The sequence below is a fragment of the Mytilus trossulus genome, chromosome 2 (assembly GCF_036588685.1).
Source record: "Mytilus trossulus isolate FHL-02 chromosome 2, PNRI_Mtr1.1.1.hap1, whole genome shotgun sequence".
Taxonomy (NCBI): domain Eukaryota; kingdom Metazoa; phylum Mollusca; class Bivalvia; order Mytilida; family Mytilidae; genus Mytilus; species Mytilus trossulus.
The window spans coordinates 28,587,132-28,608,065 of record NC_086374.1 but is presented as its reverse complement, the minus strand read 5'-3'; the positions used below and the strand labels follow the sequence as shown (position 1 = coordinate 28,608,065).

Sequence of the window (20,934 nt, the reverse complement as noted above, 5' to 3'; positions counted from 1 at the left end):
TCAGCCTCAAGGCCCCACCTTATTAGTAAGAACATAAACATAATGCTATTAAAAAGTTTATATTCATTTAATGTACAGTTGTTACTCATAATAAATGTTTCTAATTATGTATTGCACGATGTCAACATCACCCTTTGAAGTTATCTTTTTCTGCCCTCAAGGCTCCCATTGTCTCCACTGGATCTTTTTTACCAACATGAGATTGCACAATACTCTCTCTGAAGCAAAGTAAAAATCGTATATAATAATATTTTCTTATACTTATAGTGACAAATGCTTTACTTTGCACAAGTTTTTTTTGTCACATCTTTTTTAGTTGTAACAAAACAATATTTCTATTGCAAACATATGATTTTTCATAAAAGATTTTTTATGGAGATATCAGATATAACTATTTAATTTATATGACTCACAACGTTACCTTAGAACAATTCTTTTCAGACTTCAAAAAGTCCAATTGAATTCCTATAGTCACTGGATGGTTAGCTATATTTCAACCTCTTTTCTATCGATGTTTTCTAACAACACATTTTATTGTATAGCAATATAATATTTTCCACAGAAAGTAACCAAAGGTTAGTGTTCAATAAATTCCAATATTGCACTAGTGCAATAAATCTTCGAAATTCAGGACGTCATTAACGACAAAATCTAAGTTTAAACCAATTTTTATTTTCAAATATTTTATTGCTTTACAAAAGGGGTCATTGCATGAATTTTGGGGACTATTGTCCCTCGTAGAACATAAATTGCACTCGCAAGCTTGTGCAATATATAATTCTACTCGGGACAATATTCATGCAATAACCCTATAATATGGTATAGTGAAGCCATTGATGTTTACTAAGATATTCAAACTATAAATGATGAATGTTTGTGTATTCACATAATTAGCAAGAAAACTATTTAAAATTATTAAAAAGAAGACCATCCCAGAATTACTCTTAAAAACTTATTCTTTAAAGTACTTACTTGACTCTCATGAATGGATTGAACTTTAATTCATCCTCAATAGTGGAGGGAATTGTTGTAAGACCTTTTGATCTTTGTGCCTGAAATTAATATGTTTATTTGTTTTCATTATCTTTTGTCACTTAAATATTTTGCTGTCGAATTCTGTTTTGACTTTAAACAATAAATCACATGTTAAAATCTTCACCACAATTTTTGAAAATTTAGGGACAACAGATGTCAAATATTATTACAATAGAGTAACACAAAATAAGTGAATTATACTTTTATAATAACATGTGAATCTAGAATATAGGATGATATGTTTTCTTAACAGTGAATACAGTATATTGATCAAGCTTACTTTTTGTAACTGTGAATAAAATCTTTGATACTGTATTGTTTATCATTGTTTTCAGAAGCACTTTTGTTTTCTATTTTACTTGTTTTACAGAGTTGCATTGTAACTGCCTTTTCTAATTCACCATTTTCTACATACAAAAATGCCTGTACCAAGTCATCGTTTTTGATTTGATTTGTTTGAACTTTTGATTTTGCCATTGGACTACAGACTTTTTGTTTTGACTTTTCTTTGGAGTGCAGTATTTTTTTAATTTTACTTTATTCTATGTGACTTTTATTATATTTTCATTTACATACCATTATGCCCGCGTCACACTGTCCCGATTTTTTTTATACGACGGACAACCGAATGCAAAAATTGTAAGTTTGTACGAAGTTGGTCCAGATCTCGTTAAAATACCAAAAAGTAACCGAAGCAAGTACGATGAATAACGAAGTATGTACGATGGTGCCGAAATTATCTAAGATAGCAAAAGATGGACATACGAAGGTTAACCGAAGAAGGGTATTTAAGCTTCATATCTCAGCCGAAGCCTACACGATGGATCACGAAGGCTACACGATGGATTACGATGATCGTGCGATGGCCATACGATGTCTAAAAGACTTCGTGTACAGCTCAGGATGCATTTAAATTATATGCCCAAGGCATCACACGTTTTAAATTGATTATCTTAAGCGCTTTTGATTTTAAAGTTCAAAGGTCAAGGTCACAGTAGCAGTTGTAATACGAGGCAATATCACCCTTGTGGACATTCTAAAACCAATATGCTTCAAAAACACATTTGGTATATTGTTCCTCCTTGTAATGATCTGACATTTTTTACGTTCAAGGCCAAATGTCAAGGTCATGCAGATGGACTTGTTTTTTCTCCATGAAAAAGAATAATACACAGGAAATTGGTTGCTTATTTTTTTACCTGCTGGTTCTAAAGACAATATTAAAGGACTTTCCATTACTGAATGTTTTGGTTGATTTCTAAAAAAAATAGTTTATGTATCAAAAATGCATATTCAATTTACCATTTTTTGCACGTGTCATATACAAATATAGTGTCCATATATGTCCCAATATGTTACATACGAGGGGATGCCACGCTCGGCATTGCCTTGTTTGAACTGTAAAATGTGTGCACTAGTCTGAATAATCACCCATAATTATGCCCATGTTTACTGATCTATCTTAAAGGTAAGGTAATGGGTTCGTAACGTTGATCCTTTTTATTCAAAAAGAGCTCTTTCCAGGAGAAAATCATAACAAGAGGCTCTCAAGAGCCTGAATCGCTCACCTTAATTTTTTTGGTTAAATCTCTCATCAATGATTATTTTGGCTTTTCAATTTAATTAAATGTTCAGTTGATCTGTATCTATAATAGTATTCAAGATAATAACCAAAAACTGCAAAATTTCTTTAAAATCATCAATTCAGGGGCATTATACCTGAAAAACCAGTTACCCAAATTCGTCTGAAAATTACAGGACAGGTAGACCTTGAGCTAATAAATACTTTAACATATTGTCTTATTTGCTCTAAATGCTGGAGTTTTTGAGATATAAGCCAAAAACTGCATTTTACCCTGTGATCTATTTTTAGCCATGACGGCCATGTTTTTTGACGAAATAGAAAATAAAGCACAAACTTTATTTTATACACCCTACTGATCATTCAGTTGAAGTTTGGTTGAATTTAGTTGAGTAGTTTTAGAGGAGAAGATTTTTTAAAGTTAGTAAATATGATGAACAAATTGTGAAAAATTGTCATTAAAGGACAATAACCCCTTAAGGGGTCAATTGACAATTTTGGTCATTTTAACTTATTTGTAGATCTTACTTTACTGATCATTTTTGCTGTTAACAGTTTATCTTTATCTATAATAATATTCAAGATAATGACCAAAAACTGCAAAATTTCCTTAAAATTCCAATTAAGTGGCAGCAACCCAACAATTGGTTGTTTGATTCATCTGAAAATTTCAGGGCTGATAGATATTGACCTTATGAACATTTTTACCACATGTCAGATTTGCTCTAAATGCTTTTGTTTTTGAGATATAAGCCAAAAACTGCATTTGACCCCTATGTTCTATTTTAAGTAACGGCGGCCATGTTTTTTTACAGATCATAAATCAAAGCACACACTTTGTGCAGGATAATCTAAGGAACAATCATGCTAAGTTTTAACCAAATCCATTCAGTAGTTTCAGAGGAGAAGATTTTTTAAAGTTAGCAAATATGATGAACAAATTGTGAAAAATTGTCATTAAAGGACAATAACACCTTAAGGGGTCAATTGACAATTTTGGTCATATTTAACTTATTTGTAGATCTTACTTTGCTGATCATTTTTGCTGTTTACAGTTTATCTTTATCTATAATAATTTTCAAGATAATGACCAAAAACAGCAAAATTTCCTTAAAATTACCAATTAAGTGCCAGCAACCCAACAATGGTTTGTTTGATTCATCTGAAAATTTCAGGGCTGATAGATCTTGACCTAATGAACATTTTTACCCATGTCAGATTTGCTCTAAATGCTTTCGTTTTTGAGATATAAGCCAAAAACTGCATTTGACCCCTATGTTCTATTTTAAGTAACGGCGGCCATGTTTTTTGACGGATCAAAAATCGAAGCGCACATTTTGTGCAGGATATACTAAGGAACAATCATGCTAAGTTTCATTCAAATCCATTCAGTAGTTTCAGAGGAGAAGATGTTTGAAAAATTGTTAACGACGACAGACGACGACAACGACGACGACGTCGACGACGACGGACGCCAAGTGATGAGAAAAGCTCACATGGCCTTTTAGGCCAGGTGAGCTAATAATATAGTCAAAATGAAGGATGTGGGGAAAGCAACAAATGCGGCAAAACATGACATATAGAAAACAAAGTGGTTATGGAGTAAACATTCGTGTGACAACAACTCCGACGATACATAAAAAATCAGAATAATGAAGAAAAAGTTGGTTTCCCTATATATGTGTTCATGCAGTGTTGGTGTACAAGGCGTGTTTATGATTTTCATTATGACACTTGATATAAAAAATTGACAAAAAATAATATTTTTCTTGTAAAAGTAAATCCTGAGCCTGAAATAGCTGCTCTTCTTGTTCCATTTGAATTAATAGAAACAATGCCTTCCTTGTTCTCATAGAATCATATGATATGAGCTCCATGTTTTGTGAACGTCTTTCTTAACTGTCATATTAGACTGGCCAGCGCATATTGCGCATGGCACTTTAAATGTATTTTAGCGCGAAAATTAACTTACATTTAGCTGGATTTATTGCCGTTGTAGTTCCATCTTGTCGCCTTCGTACTTTTATTCGATGGCAACACGACGGGATAACGCGGACTTCACGAAGTCGTGTTGCCCTTGTAATGTCAAAACTGCCCGATGGAAACGATGGAAACACGAATACAATAGGATGTTCAAAGATGCATTCCCGGTGATATTACGATGGTGAGGATGGTGATACGAACTCAATACGAACCCTCAACATCGGACGCACCATCAGGGATTTTTTAACATGTTAAAAAATTTAGAACCCTTCCAGAAGTTGTCCCCGAAGGCTAGAAAAAGTGGCTGATGGTTCTACAATGGTCAAAGATGGCACTACAAATAGCCTGATCTGGATAATATCAGTCCCGATTTTGAAAATTTCCATAATCATGTTGCCATCGGCGTAAATATCGGGACAGTGTGACACGGGCATTAGGCATTCCTCTTAATAAAGTCTAAGAATATAAACTGTATAAAATTTATAAAACTTAATCTAGTACAATGCATCGACATAAAATGTAAGCAGATAAACTTACAGTTGCCCATGCTAATTTCGTCTTTACTTCATCACTAGAAGGCTCTACATGTGCAGCAAACTTCAGATTGTTTACTGTGTACTCATGACCACAAAATACTCTCTGTAATGAATGTTGGTTATTGTTTATAATTCAGACATCTTTGTGATGTTTTTATTTTCAAGAACACTGCAACAGGATAGGTGTTGCAAAAATAAAGATAGATATTGAAAGCATTATTGTATGCATGCAGCCTTGTTTAAAAATATATCTTGTATATTTAACAATCACAATAACAAATAAACAAGAATATTGCTGTATTAAGAAGCAACATCTGGTATAAGTAGCTATGCAAGTTAGTGAAAGCAAAAAATACATTCCAATTCCTTGTAGCAAAACTCATCATGTCAAATTGCTTTGTGATATTTAAAAATAATATCCATGAAGAAATGCACAACTGCTTATGAATAGAAGATCATGTATGAATAAAAAGAAATGTGGGTATATGTAAATAAGACAGAATCCAAGAAAGACAAATTACCAACTTCTATTTATCAATGCTTCAAGAACATGAAGAAGGGTTCAACAATTGAGGAAATGTTATAGTATACAAGATGTTGACCTTAATACAGCAAAATATTCATTCTTTTCTTAGCCACAACTATACTGTATAGTAACTAGACTTATGTGTAATTTATAAATTATAATGAAATAGATGCAAAGTAAGTTAAAGGGGTTGTTGCATAGATATGAATGACAAGCTAATTAAACATACTGTAAGTATGAAATCATTCTGTGTATTTATTTTCACTAATTTAACATACTGTGTTCAGTGGTAACTTTGCCAGAATTTCTACCAAAGCTTTGTACATTTGAGCTGGACTTCCTTCAAAGAATTTGCCACATCCAGCCATGAATAATGTGTCACCTACAATATTTGCAAAAAAAGAATTCATAACTTGGTAAGGAGTATATCTTTCTTCATAGAAAATAAAATTACAATAAACAAAAATTATTAACTGGAATCATTCTGGTAAAAGTAGTAGTGAACTAATTGTTGTGTGTCATTTTATTATCTGTTTCAATGGGAGATAATCTGATAACTTCAGATTATCTCCCCCTTTTAATATAAAACTGATTTAATACGAACCAGAGATTGTGTTGTCTTACACTCTTTGAAACGTCATGAAAACTCATCTTAGTAGAAAGTATATTATACAGAGAATTTTCCATTTAAATTAGGAAAGAACCAAAAGATTAAAGTTTAAATTTTAAGATGAATTAAAAAACTACCAACTACCCTTCCTTTCATATAAATTCAAATTTAATCTATATATAAATTTATCTATTCCATTTACTACAAACATTGATGAATGTGATCTATCATCTTCTTTAGTAGTTTAGTAAAATTTGTGACCAGTTGTACATTTGATGTGATGAAATAAATAATTTGCAAATGTGTCAGAATTTTTAAAGAATTTTAATATGTGAAAATAACCAGTGACAGTCAAGTCACAAGTTAAAATTATGAACTATAGCTGAGACCAGGAAGACATAGGTGATGAGAAACCCCATAAAAGTGTTTTTGGCAGTTTCTTAATTTGCATAGAAGCAAGAAATTCATATTTCCATTTCATTCTCTACAAATATATATAAGAGTTTGTTAAGCTTGAAAACTACTGTGGAGTAAAATACACTTCATAAGAATAAAATTGAGAATGGAAATGGGGAATGTGTCAAACAGAAGTTTATTCTATTCTAATTGACAAAAAAAATGTTGATTGTAGATAAAAACTGAAGAGTTTGCATTTTGAAAGAGCATAGATAGAGAAATCCTACTTTTTATTCTGTCTTAGCCATTTAAAGCCATGTGATCTCAATTCATATTATTGGTTCAAAGCTTTTAACAATATAAGACTTTCTAACCAGTAAATACTGCTGGCTGGTCTCCCTTTGAACTGGTTACATAGTAACAAATATGGCCTGATGTATGACATGGTGTAAATAGACACTCAATGTCTAAACTGCCTATCTGAAAATAAAGTATATACTTTTTGTATAATTAGGTATAAATTAGCAATAAATAATTATACCAGCAAAGTACCCACACAACTAGTGTCTAAAACATTTATTAAAGTTATTTTTAAAATGGGTTCTACCTACTAATATTGCAACTGCCAGTATAAAAGTGAAATATAATGTGTTTTTTTTTTTAAATCTGTCCAAGTTTGTAACTTTGAATTAAGGTTAAACAAAGTTATCAATGTCTCAAAAATTTATGGAAAAAGAAACAAAATAGAGTATCACACTTTGTTGATTTTCATTGCAGGAAGGGCAACAATTTTGTTTTTTTTAATTTTCCCTTTCTAACGTAATTTGTACTTATCGTTCACTTATTAATACCTTGAATTTGTCTCCATGTTTAACTTTATTAGAAAGGGCACCTATCCTGTCATCTCCACCAAACACTTTCACATTCAGTCCTCTTTTCTTCGTCAAATCTATAAACTTTTCATTTCCACCTGCATGATCCCTATTAATAAGTAAATGAGCATATCTCAAATTTCTCATAATGTTTCACACAGGTAAAATTCTTTTGATATACTCCATAGAGACTAGAATAAGGCAAGAAGATATACAACTGCCTATACCAAGCAACATTTCAACACTTTAAGAGTCATCATTGCCCTGTCAATCTTTGAGAGAAAAATGCAGCATGGAGTCAAAAAAAAATTTCATATTGAATTTAACTAATTAAGTGGTAGTCCAAAAAAAATTATTACATGTACAATTTCATTTTTTTTTTACCAAACACAGGGGAAACAATCATATTAACCTAATTTAGCTTGAAGTCATCTGTATAGATAGAGTGATGATTGATAGACGACTATTATTAGAATTCAAATTAAAAAAGTCCTTTAAGGGGGTACAGAATACCTAAGGGAGTTTATAATCTCTTAAAAGTCAGCTGATTGTTTTAATCAACTGCTATTAATGTGGAGACATCTAGCTTTTGAACTGCTATAGAGCCAACAAAATTACTCCTGTTAGTTTGACAGTTCAAATTTCTAGAAATTTTCATATTTTTGTAAACATGTCAAAGTAAATATATATATATCTTATCAAAACATTATGAAAATTAAACGAGCCAAATCTATTTTAGTCAAAGTGTTGGGTAAACCCCTTAAGTGTTATTCAGTCTGTGATTGAGGATGGCAGACTTATTCTGAGATAAAACAATGTTTTTACTCTCATTTCATTAGAACACATCAACTGTAATTACTATCGGTAAAAACTTGCTAATAATTGACAACACACTCCTACCAAAAACAAACCAACAACAAAAATATGCAATAACTACTAAAAGTAATCTGCTTCTCAGTTAAAAAACATAAACAAACTAAATCTTACCAATGATGATGTGTTGTAAGCACACTGGTAAGAGTAACACCCGCATCCTCCACTGCCTTTAGTACCTGCAATATCATACATTATTTATATACATTTTAGAGAAGTACATTATTTCAAAATGAAATGTAGCTACCTTAATTTAATGTCTTTTGAAACTTAGGTAACAGAAAACATGTTTTAATTATCAAATGTTCACCAAGTTTCCTGTAATACTTAATGTCTGTATTAAATCAGAAGCCAGTGAGTCACAGGGGGGTGAATTTTTGGTGGTTTTTTTTTTACCAATTAAGAATGTGTTAGTACCCTGTGCTATGGTATATAAAGGAGACTATCACATTTGTCTCACTAGTGAAAATTCTAAAGTTCTAATCCTTTAACATGCATGTGTTGAATATAAATTTAAATTAATGCTAAAACAAAGTACCGGTAATATTAAAACAATTGTATGCCTCTATGGTGCTTTCTTGGATTTACCTTCATCAGCAACCCTCAAAGCTGAATATTTTGATATTTTAAAAGCCATGGATATGTGAGAACATAAACAGTCGAGGAGCTTTATGACCAAAAAAGGACCTATAAATAACAGCTAAATCCATCTTAATCAAAATTCTGCTGATTTTTAAAGTTTACCTTTTCTGGTTCTACCGGATCAACAGCAGCACATTGTTTTGTTTCTTCGTCAATAAGTAGATACATGTAGTTATCCTCAAGGGCAGGAAGTAACTGAATCTTCATGTCTGTAAACTGGGTAAGCTGTGGTCTACTGTGACAAAATCTTACAGATTCTGAATAATTACATGTAAAACATAATATATATTATATAAGTATACAAATGATGGCAATTTGTTCTGAACAGAATAAACAGTTAGAAATGTGAGCAAGTGCTTACTAATGATACCCCTGCTTCAAAATATATTCGTTTAAAAAGGAAGTTGAATCTATATTTTTTCTGTAAAACCAATCAACCACTAAATCATGTTCAGATAAACATGATAAAGCCTCACTTTACAAATTTCAGGAAGGTTTTATTTGTAGTTCCCTAGAAATATGTGATAAAAATTTCATACATGACTATAATTTTAAGAATGTAAAGGTATTTGGCAAATATAAGATGATGAGCAATGAATACAAAACCAAGTCACATGGTAAAGCAGGCTGACATGAAGCCATCTACCAAATTGCAGGAAGCTGTGATTTGTAATCCCTAGAAAAATGTGACAAAATTTAAATAGGAAGCTTATGAGGGATGAATCTTAAACCATGGCACATGGTATAGCATGTTGACATGAAGCCAGAAAACAAATTTCTATTAAGTATTATGTTTAGAATATTTGGTAGACAGAATATTAATGAGTAATGAATCTGAAATGGTGTCACACAGTATAACACCATGCACAGGAAGTGCTGGCTTGAAGTTTCTGAGACAAATGTCTTATTCTTTTTATGCTGAAATATTCATATATAAGAGTACGGGTAGTGATGGGGGATACCTGCATGACAAATAACAGTTAAATCTTGCCAATTGACATAAATAGTAATTTTTGGTGCATGACACTTAAATATACATTTTCTTTATAACTATAAAAAATCAACTGACTTAAGAGGAATGAAAAAAAAAATCTTTCCAAAATTTGAAAGAAACAGATGATTATTTGAGAATATGACCATTCACAATGAGTACATTTTGATAAATCACTTAAAATTTTATTCAATTTGAAGCTAATGTAAGTCGAAAAAGGATTACATCTATGGTTATACACACAGTTATGAAAATAATTTAAGGTACTTCAGGACTTTATTTGTGCAGCAACATTTCAGGCCCATTTAATATAAATATCCTACAGTTATAAAAATAATTTGAGGTACTCAAGGACTTAGCTAACTTGTTATTACGACTTAGCTAATCTAACTCGTTATAACAACTTAGCTAACTTGTTGTAACGACTTAGCTTAGTTGTTTAAACCAGTTAACTAAGTTGGTTTAACTAGGTAACTTAGTTGTTTAAACAATTAGTTAATTTGTTATAACGTGTTAGTTAAATTGTTATAAGAAGTTAGATTAGCTAAGTCATTATAACAAGTTAGATAAGTTGTTTAAACGAGTTACCTAATTTGTTTACATAAGTAAGCTAAGTTGTTAAAACAAGTTCACTGTGATGTTTTGATGAGAAAGTTAAGCTAAGTTGTTATAACAAGTTATCTTAGTCGTCATAACAAGTTAGCTAAGTCATTATAACAACTGAAAAATAAAACTCCACCTTAACACTAACCGGCTTTTGCAGGAAGTTATTATTTGACATTAAATTCACAACATAGTTTGGTACAATGTAAAATGATCAAAGAATATACTAAACACTTGAACCAGGCATGTGTACTAGATATCTCTTGTTAATATTTATACCAGTACCATATCATGACCATACTATAGTGTGTTTTGTGTTTTTTAACTGTTTAACATGTATGATAAGCATAAATGTTTAATGTAAAATTCAATGTATAATGGTTAATTAATGAATTGATATGTACCAGTATTGACAGCCTGTAAAACTCTCTTGATCACCGTAAGTCGTCGAGCAAACATTCGTATTATTGTCCTGAATTAAGACCAGTCAGTGTCTGTCCGGAACCGGTTCGTAAATTAGAAAATAAAAATGATTGAGAACGAAATCGACGATTTTGAAGACACAGAAGTTAAATTAGGTTTAAAGATTTTTCTTATATCATCTTTTACGTAATCTTTTAAGTATATAGTCTTATAGTAAACTTTTTAATATTCAAAATCGTCGAAAAATACACAAGGAATACATATAATTTGAAAAGAAAAACTCAGAATGCACTTGACAACAATGTAAACAACAAATTAAGTTTATCTGCGGTACCACGATGAATCCGGGTCCGTTCGCGCCCATTCATGTTCGCACCCTTTCATGTTCGCCCCCTTTCACTTTCGCACCCCACATGTTCGCACCCATAGTTCGTTCGCACCCTACATGTTCGCGCCCAATTTTAATTGGTTTTGGTTTAATAACTTGTAATCAAGATTTGGCCAGTTCTATTCTTATAAGTATAATTTTTCGTTGTCTCAAAATAAAGTTAGACAGCATTTTTTTATTGTGTTGAATAAATCCTAATTATGTTTTGGATAGTGTATTGTTAAAAAAAATATTCCTTTCTAAATAAAATGGGAATCTGTCAACGTTTGATTTTGTGTTGAATAACTCTAAATCATGTTTTGGTTAGTGTATTGCTACATGTATAACTTTGTTTCATTGACTTGTTTCAAAATGAAGTGAGATTCTGACGTTGTTTTTTTTTTGTGTGTTGAATAAATTTTATCATATTTGATCATGTTTTGGTTATAACAGTGTATTGCTATATTTTAATATTTTATCAGAGACATATATATTTTATTGTTTCATTGTTTCAGATCAAAGGGACCAAGCTGTAAAAAACAATTATCTTTTGTGTTTTTTATTTAAAATCTTCAATCTTTTACTCATACCAAGCTATAAATACATTCAGTATCTACACGAAAGCAATTAAAAACAACAATCATGATTTTCCAATTATTCAACTGGAATTTGAATTAAAATTGGGCGCAAACGTGTAGAGTGCGAACGGACCTTGGGTGCGAACGTGCGAGGTGCGAACGTGTAGGGTGCGAAAGTATATTGGGCGCGAACGGACCTGATACCTACCACGATTTCCCGAGAACTACGAGAACAACATAATATCCCGAAAACAAGATTATGTATCCCGAGAACAAGATTTTTAATTGTGTTATAGGTGTTTTTATAGTGTTTTTACTACTTTTTACAATAATAAAGAATACTAATAAGAGATAATACTCGTTTTTATTCAATAAAAATGCAATTTTAGGTCAAAAATTCGATTTCTATGTCTTGTATGCAAAATCCTTGTTGAACACAATATGGCGGACATTCTTAAGGTAGACAACTTAAGAAAATCAAAGTATTAGAAGATCTTAGAAGAACTGACAGAAAAGAAAAGTATCAATAATGTACTGAAAGAATAGATTTTATTAAAAAAAAATGTTAAAAATTCATATAAAAACTGACAAAATATAACGTCCGCCATATTGTTTTAAGGAATAAGGAATTTGCCTCATACAAATCTATTTTCTGAAGATTGCGTGTACTTTTATTAATTATGAACGCCATAAACCTTAATCATTGTATGCTGTTACACTTATTTAAGCAAAAAACACATATAACACCATAAAAAATCGTGTTCTCGGGATATATAATCTTGTTTTCGGGATATTATGTTGTTCTCGTAGTTCTCAGGAAATCGTGGTACCCGTTTATCTGGGTATCTGATGTATTTTAGTTGTTAGTTATACGTCCTTGGTTTGATTAATCTACACAGTATTTTATTATATTAGATAACTTATTATTTGAATGTATACCATTATAAAGTTATTATCTTAAACAATTGTTTATATTTGCATTGTTATTATATTTTTAGAGGAACCAAAGCCAGTCAGATTAACATTCCATTTGATAGCTAAGAGAAACTTACCATTGGGGTATGATGAAAATGATCATGATCAAGTGTAAGTTGAGTGCTTTAGAAATAATGTAATTTATGAGTAACAGTATGAGCATGATAAGTGATGGTGAAACTTACACAAATTAAAGTCCATGACTTGGTAAAAGGTGGTTTTGACTTTTATTAGAATTCAGTAGACACTAAAATTTATATTTTATATATGTTTTTCTTATTTTCCTCGCAAAAAGGGCAGAGTTGAAAACTGGAAAAAGAAACATTAATTGAAGAAAAACACAATTATAAAAAGAAAGAGAATTTAATACATACATGTATTCATCAAATTTGTATTTGTAAAATGTATTTAGAAAAATTGCAGTAATATCCAGCTTAAGGTGGCTGGGGCGTCTTAATTAAAACTGACAGAATTTTTTGATAACTTGTCAAGATAAAGCTTTTATCATGCTTTTTTCAAAACTGTATTAAAAAGTATGGGTCACCGGACTTTTTTTCACGCTACAGGTTGCGCAAAATTGTCAGATTTTGTATAGATTATTCATGGAAAATTAAAATTTGTGTGATAAAACGAAAACGTACTATAAGAACTTTAAGATAAAATGTGAGAATATTGCTCTTATAACATGCTTTCAAATAAGCAAAAGAAAAAATGGGGTCACCGAACTTGTTTTCTTGCTACATATCAAAATAGGTAAATTCATAACACTTTCTATTGTAAAATTTACTTTATCGGAGTTATCTCCCCTTATTTAGCAAAGTTTGAAAAAATCTAATCAAACACAAACAAGGCGTTTTTACAAAATTACAACTGAAGTTATGTTAAAACACACAATTTTCTATATTTATATCAAAAGTCTTTTACATAATTTACATACAACTCTCAAAATTTGCACATTTCATCAAATATATAGACCAAAGATATCTGCTTATTTAAAATCCAAGATGGAGGAAGACACCCGAGCCACCTTAATTGAAATTAAATCTCCCTTAACTTGAACATAATTTTTTAGAAGTTGTCTCCCATAGCAATATTTCTTTTATTCATAGATTAGTCCAAGACTTGTGGCTTATTTCTTAAAAAGAAAACCATTAAACATTTCAAGTGCTTTTTTCTACAGAAAATAATAGTAAACTGGATGTTTGTAAATTTGGAAACTTATACAATTTAGAAAAAAAACAATCCTAGTAATCTAGGATGTTGTGTCTTTGTGTATCATCATTTTCCCAAGGTTTTAAGACAACTGCAGCATACTTACAGGTATTAAGTTCAAGTGAACACAACAGAAACTTACATTTGACGAATAATAAATTATTATGATGTGTTAAAATATTTTCAGTGTAGTATAGATTATAATGTATGTTTTCTATTCAGTTTTCCAGGTAAATATTAATTGTGCTATACATTGTATATTATAGATTGCAAGAACTGAACGCAATATCACGCATTAGATTAGACAGAGCAAATATTGGTAAAATTGATAGCTTTGAACTCCTGGGACCAAAAGTCACCAACCTCTATCTGCAAGTGGTAAATAGTACTGACCGTAGAAGTAGATTGCTTTAAAATTCTTGTCATCATATCTTATATCATATAAGTAAAACAGCCTATTGTTATTGACTTGTACAATTGCAATCCTGGAGGATTTTGTTTATTATCCTAACTAACAGATTTAAACATCTATTGTAAAATGTCTATTTCATTTTGACTTAACTTGTTGTAACATTCAGTGACCTATGTTTGGAAAATTGTTGATTTCATTATTGGTTGTCTTGATGACCATAACATTTTTCTGTTTCTTTCATGTAATATACATTGTATAACTATATTTTGATTTGACATTACATTGACCCGAATCTGTACAGACTTATTATAAGAGATTAAAGGAAAGTCTGACTCACAGGCCAGAAAACATTATACCCCTGCACTTCTATCATAGACTTTAAATATTTCAGTTAAAATTAATATTAATTTCAACGAAGACTTTAAATTAAGGTGGCATATCGCATTCAAAAACAATTCAAAAACAAAGTTGTGAAAAAATAATGAAATGGAAAACTTTAATATATCTCTTAAGATCAGTTTTTTAGGAAGATATTATAAATTCAATCATTTCCTTGTAAAGCGGATATAAATGTTCCTGGGAAAGAGAAAAAAGAAAATTGGGGTAAATTTTGGTTTTCTGGTCAATCTCTTTTAAGCCACACTGAATTGCCTAGCAGTTTTTTATGAAAAAAAAACATAATTGGAAAAAAAATATTAGTGCAAAAGGAAAATATGTGGAGTTCAGAAATCTCATTGGTTTTTTTACAGAACCTGATAGAAAAGATAGAGAATCTCGAATGTCTGAAGAATCTGACATTTTTGACACTTGCTGATAACAGAATTAGGAGGGTTGAAAATCTCAACTGTTTACCAAAACTACATTTCTTGGATTTGTCTCATAACTGTGTCTCACAGCAGAATTTTGACATAGGTACTTACAAGTTTCAATATCAGGTTATCTATATTTTGGATTTTTGCCTTAATACTCAAAATACTTCATTCTGTACCAGTCAGTCAAAACTGTTAATATTTTGTCCATCGACATACATTTTGAAATATGTGTAATGTCTTTGCTCAAAAGCTGATACGTGTACTATATTTTAATATTTGTTTTGAGTAATTTCAGAATATAAAAGATGGTTATTTAAAGATTTTAAAAAGATTGTTGAGATAATGGGATTGTCAAATTTGAAATTTTTACATACAAGGTTTAGGATGCAATTGATTATTCTACATTTAACTTTATATCATTGTAAATGATCATGCATAACCGTGCATGGTACATATATTTGCCAAAGGCTTTAGGCACAAAAAGCCCTAATGTTACTTTGATGACAGAAGTTTTTTGTCATATGGATTTATATGATTGTTTTATATGTGTTTGTCTATTTTCACACTATCATCTTACAAGATAATGGTTGTATAGAATGTTTATTACTAGTATCAGGCTATTAAAGCCTCTATCAAAACGTTCACTAAATAGAAATAAAAAAAATATCATTTATCTGACATTTGATATGTGGCATATCAGTGTTCCATATGTATTGAATACATTGTATATCATCTGTTTTATTTTCTACAGATGAATTTCCACAGAGTCTGATTATTCTGAATTTAAAAGGGAATCCATGTTGCAATCATCCTGATCACAGGTAAAATTTATACTTTGTTGAACAATTTAAACTTGTTGGTTTCAAAATGCAAGAAAATTAGTACCCCATGAATAATAACGAATACAAAGTACATCAAATACACATACAGAACAATTTACAGGATTTAGCAGCAAGCTACCAAAGCTTTAATTCTATAATTCTATGTAGCTCTGTTCACAAGAAGCATCAATGGTTATCATAAGTTATACAAACTTACAAGTTACATTAATTGTAAGACTTTTTTTGTGAAAATGTCAAATATTTTTAAAATACAATAGCTATATTTTCACTAGGGAATTTGGAATGCTAAGTAGAACAGATAAAGGAATTTATAAAAAAAACTAAGCGAAGTAATTAGCTTGTCATTTGATCCTTCTTTGAAATTTATCATAAAGAAATAAATTTAATAATAATACATTGTACCATTCAAGGTAGAAAAAGCGATACTTGGGTGTTGTTTTTGGCAGCAGCAGCAATAGTGTATTGTGATTAGGTTATAGTTTAAGGAGATCAATTGGTGGTAGGTTGATGATACTTGGTATGTAGATGTGTTAATTAGCATGGACACAGTTTATTTCCATAAAACTGTTTACTTGATTTGGTATGGGGGTCCAGATTTGCAAATGTTATTTTCTTGCAGGATTATTCAGTTTGCTGTCAAGCTGACAGCCTCTTGTTGGGGTGTTAAAGGGTTGACTGCATGAAGAGCATTTCGTAGGAAGCACAGATTCATTATTAAAATGATTGCATGATCAACGCTTTTACTTCCCTATAGAATTACAATAGGAAGCTTTCAATTCTTATATTTTCATCTCATGTTATAATCGCTAAATTTTAATGCTTATAGTTTTATACAGAAGTACAATTAGATATTGAAATATCACAATGTTGTTATTTACAGATTACTGTGGATTACTCGAAAAAATAAAATCAATTATGACAATCAGTTACAATTAGAGATTGCAATTACCCCCATCCCTATTGGTAAGGGGCTAGCTGTACCAGACTCTGGGGATTTTCTTGCTGTTGGATTCTGAGGTTGTATTGAAGACCCATTGGTGGCTTGTGCTATTTTCTGCTTTTCTGTTGGGTTGTCTCTTAGACACATTCCTTGCTTCCATTCTTTATTCTACTAATAGATTATTTGTTATCATATTGTTCTAAAGAATAGAATTAACCACTTTCAAGATAGAATGGTGTTTGCAATGAAAGAACAACTTGTTAATGTTTTCTATATTCTCAGGAAGTAATATCTTGAAGTTTTATATGCATGATTTATAACTTTACATTTGAACAACTTTTGAAAACTTTGTTTCAGAGGAAGAATGATTCAAGAACTGGTTAATCTGAGACAACTTGATGAAGTGGAAATTTCAGCTAAAGAGAAAAGAGAAGTAGGATTAGAGGCCAGTAGTGATGAAGAGGAAGAAGAAGAAGTAGAGGAAGAAGAATTAGTGTCATCAAATAAAAAGCCTCAAGAGAAAGGTATATATTCTAAAAATGTATAATTCTGTTTAATGAAAGGAATTGATTATAACATGCATATGGGTTGATTGATTTTATTTGATATGATATTTAAGGGCTTATAGTTCCATTCATAATTTTTCACCAGAGGTAGCAGCATGTTGACTGTATGTATAACGCTTTATATAAGTCCACAATAACAGCACATGTTAATGTGATATTTAGTATTCAGAGACAGAATGACACAGAACTTTGCATTTATAGGTCACTGTCTGGCCTTTAACAATGAGCAAAACTATTGTAGCATAGCTAGCTATAAAAATCTCAGAAAAGACAAATGTAAAACAATGCAAACAAGAGAACACAAGACCTGATTTATTTTACAAAACAAATAAGATATAACACAACAAATGTCAATGTGAACAGGCTCCTCACTTACAGAATGTGGCAGGTTAAATCGGTAAGCAAGTGTCCCTCTCCTTAACCTACAGTGCAACATCAGGACAAATAAAAGTAAGATGAAATGAGCTTGATTTATGAAATCAATACAAACTACGAAAATAATACAAACTTCATCCACTTACACAGGTTGCACCTGTTTCATATTATTTCAGTAGGTAAAACAGTATATACTTTATTTGACATATGGAATGATTGTTAAGGTGTTCCTGTTCATCTCAGATTTTTCTGACCTTGACCTCATTTTCATTGTTCATCAGTCAAAAGTAAACAAAACAAAAAAAGTGATCAATAATAATTGTCATTACAGCTTAATGTGGTAGGGCAACACTACTAGCTATTTATATTTACCAAATATTTGTAACAGAACTAAAGCTTGCTTGTTAACTTTTAGAGTCTCTACAATCCTTTTCAACTGAGATTTTAATAAGGTCACAGAGACGTATGGAACAAGGCTTAAAGGACCACCATAATCATACTGCTGAACTGGAACAGATACGAGAACGAACTCATTTACCTCTGTCAAGTCGCAGACCACAAAAGTCTTGATCAATGGAGAATGTTATAATTAATGCATTATGTGCCTTCAATACATGCAATGTAATCAGGCAATCAACTGATGTTACACATCACATAGGACAGTGAAAAATACTCTTCAAAAGAGCAAACTTAACAAAACAAAAGTAATGTGATATAAATTAATAGAGACCAATGTCAAAGAGTACTGTAGATAACTTTTACCGGTGTTTGCTGTCCAAAAGGATCAAAATATCTCGAAAAGTCAGACATAATTTATAATTTAGTGATTAATTATGTTAGTTTATTGTTCAATGTTGTATTTTGCATTCCAAAAATCTAAACCCACCTGTTATATATGTGATTTGTTGTATATTTATAGTTTTTTACTTTTATTAATATTTAGTTTTATATTGCAACAACAAAATTATTAATTTAATATTGATATGAATGATAAAATAAATTTATAGTTTCAAGATATGTTTTTTTGTGCACACACTATGTTTCACCATCTTTACTAATCATTAATATTATGTTGATGGTCCGAAATATAAAGATTTACTTCAACTATCACATAAACTTAACATGATCCAAGAAAATGAGATCTAGTCATATAAACCAAAAAAGAAATACATGTTCACCTTGCAATCATTCAATACACTAAATATAGTTGACTTATGGCTTATAGTTTCTAAGAAACAGACTAAACCAAGAAAACTTACCATTGACCAATGAACCATGAAAATGAGGTCACAGTCAGATGAACTATGCCAGGCGGACATGAACAGCTTACAATTCTTCAAACAACAAATATGGTTGACCTATTGCTTATAGTTTAAATAAAAAAGATCAAAACACAATAACTTAACACTGAGCAATGAACCATGAAAAACTAAAAATCTTCACTTTGACCACTGAACCATTAAAAACTAGGTCACGGTCAGATGATACCTGCCTGCTAGACATGTACATCTTACAATCATTCCATATACCAAATATAGTAGACCTATTGCATATAGTTTTAAAAAAAAACAACAGATCAACACCCAAAAACTTAACTACCACCACTGAACCATGAAAATGATAAGAGAGAAATAAACATCACAAAAAAATGAACTTTTTTCTCAAGTAGTCACTGAACCTTGAAAATGAGGTCATGGACAATCGACATGTGACAGACGGAAACTTTGTAACATGAGGCATTTACATACAAAGTATTATGCATCAAGGTCTTCCACCTTCTAAAATATAACGCTTTTGAAAAGATAGCTAAAAAGGCTGCTCCAGATCACTATCTGTATGTCAAGCTTTCTGCGACAAAAGTTGCAGGCCTCGACTCAAATATCATTTTATTGGTAATTTTTTTCATTGCTGAAAACATACAGAGTGTTTGTTACTACAACTAGAGGCTCTTAAGAGCCTGTGTCGCTCACCTTGGCATACATGCAAAGGAAACAGATTGATTCATGACAAAATTGTGTTTTGGTGATGGTGATGTGTTTGTACATCTTTCTTTACTGAACATTCTTGCAACATAAAATTTTCTCTATCTATAATAAACCTGGCCCTTTAGTTACATAGAAAAATATTTTGTAAAAATTTACACTTTACCAAAGTAATGAAAATTGTTAAACATTGACTGTAAAGGGCAATAACTCCTTAAGGGGTCAACTGAACATTTATGTCATGTTGACTTATTTGTAGATCTTACTTTGCTGAACATTATTGCTGTTCACAGTTTATCTCTATCTAGCCATGGCGACCATCTTGATTGGTTGGCTGGGTCACCGCACACATTTTTAAACAAGATACATACCCTAATAATTATTGTGGCTAGGTTTGTTTAAATTAGGCCCAGTAGTTTCAGAGGAGTAGATTTTTGTAATTTACGAAAAATTGGTAAAAATGACTATAAAGGACAATAAATCCTTAAAGGGTCCACTGACCATTTTGGTCTTGTTGACTTATTTGTAGATCTTACTTTGCTGAACATTATTGCTGTTTACAGTTTATCTCTATCTATAATAGTATTCAAGATAACCAAAAACTGGCAAATTTCCTTAAAATTAAGAATTCAGGGGCAGCAACCCAACAACCAGTTGTTCGATTCATCTGAAAATTTAAGGGCAGATAGATCTTCACTTGATCAACTTTTACCTGCGTCAGATTTGCTCTAAAAGCTTTGATTTCAGAGTTATAAGCCAAAATCTACATTTTACCCCTATGTTCTATTTTTAGCCATGGTG

General features: G+C 31.0%; 2 protein-coding genes across 2 annotated transcripts; one reads left to right on the top strand and one right to left on the bottom strand.

Moving 5' to 3' along the window:
• Positions 1–48: 48 nt before the first annotated feature.
• Positions 49–11,151, bottom strand: LOC134706926 (hydroxyacylglutathione hydrolase, mitochondrial-like). The gene is made up of 9 exons (XM_063566296.1): positions 11,054–11,151; positions 9,158–9,312; positions 8,528–8,592; positions 7,520–7,649; positions 7,043–7,148; positions 5,941–6,044; positions 5,138–5,239; positions 973–1,052; positions 49–218 (listed from the first exon to the last, which is right to left on the bottom strand). Exons 1-9 carry the CDS (start codon positions 11,106–11,108, stop codon positions 128–130), a joined length of 888 nt encoding a protein of 295 aa, XP_063422366.1. The 5' UTR covers positions 11,109–11,151; the 3' UTR covers positions 49–127.
• On the top strand, positions 11,148–19,164 carry LOC134706927 (leucine-rich repeat-containing protein 46-like). The gene is made up of 7 exons (XM_063566297.1): positions 11,148–11,227; positions 13,016–13,103; positions 14,471–14,582; positions 15,366–15,528; positions 16,180–16,249; positions 17,568–17,734; positions 18,567–19,164. Exons 1-7 carry the CDS (start codon positions 11,179–11,181, stop codon positions 18,719–18,721), a joined length of 804 nt encoding a protein of 267 aa, XP_063422367.1. The 5' UTR covers positions 11,148–11,178; the 3' UTR covers positions 18,722–19,164.
• Positions 19,165–20,934: the final 1,770 nt, after the last annotated feature.

What these genes read in the sequence shown, in the direction of transcription:
- LOC134706926 (XM_063566296.1), bottom strand. Translation starts at nt 11,108, where the DNA reads ATGTTTGCTCGACGACTTACGGTGATCAAGAGAGTTTTACAGGCTGTC. An exon ending in CTTACAACACATCATCATTG is followed by an intron (nt 7,650 to 8,527) that starts GTAAGATTTAGT and finishes ACTTATTAATAG; the next exon opens with GGATCATGCAGGTGGAAATG. An exon ending in CAAAGTTACCACTGAACACA is followed by an intron (nt 5,240 to 5,940) that starts GTATGTTAAATT and finishes CATTCATTACAG; the next exon opens with AGAGTATTTTGTGGTCATGA.
- LOC134706927 (XM_063566297.1), top strand. Translation starts at nt 11,179, where the DNA reads ATGATTGAGAACGAAATCGACGATTTTGAAGACACAGAAGTTAAATTA. An exon ending in AGACACAGAAGTTAAATTAG is followed by an intron (nt 11,228 to 13,015) that starts GTTTAAAGATTT and finishes TTATATTTTTAG; the next exon opens with AGGAACCAAAGCCAGTCAGA. An exon ending in GAAAATGATCATGATCAAGT is followed by an intron (nt 13,104 to 14,470) that starts GTAAGTTGAGTG and finishes TGTATATTATAG; the next exon opens with ATTGCAAGAACTGAACGCAA.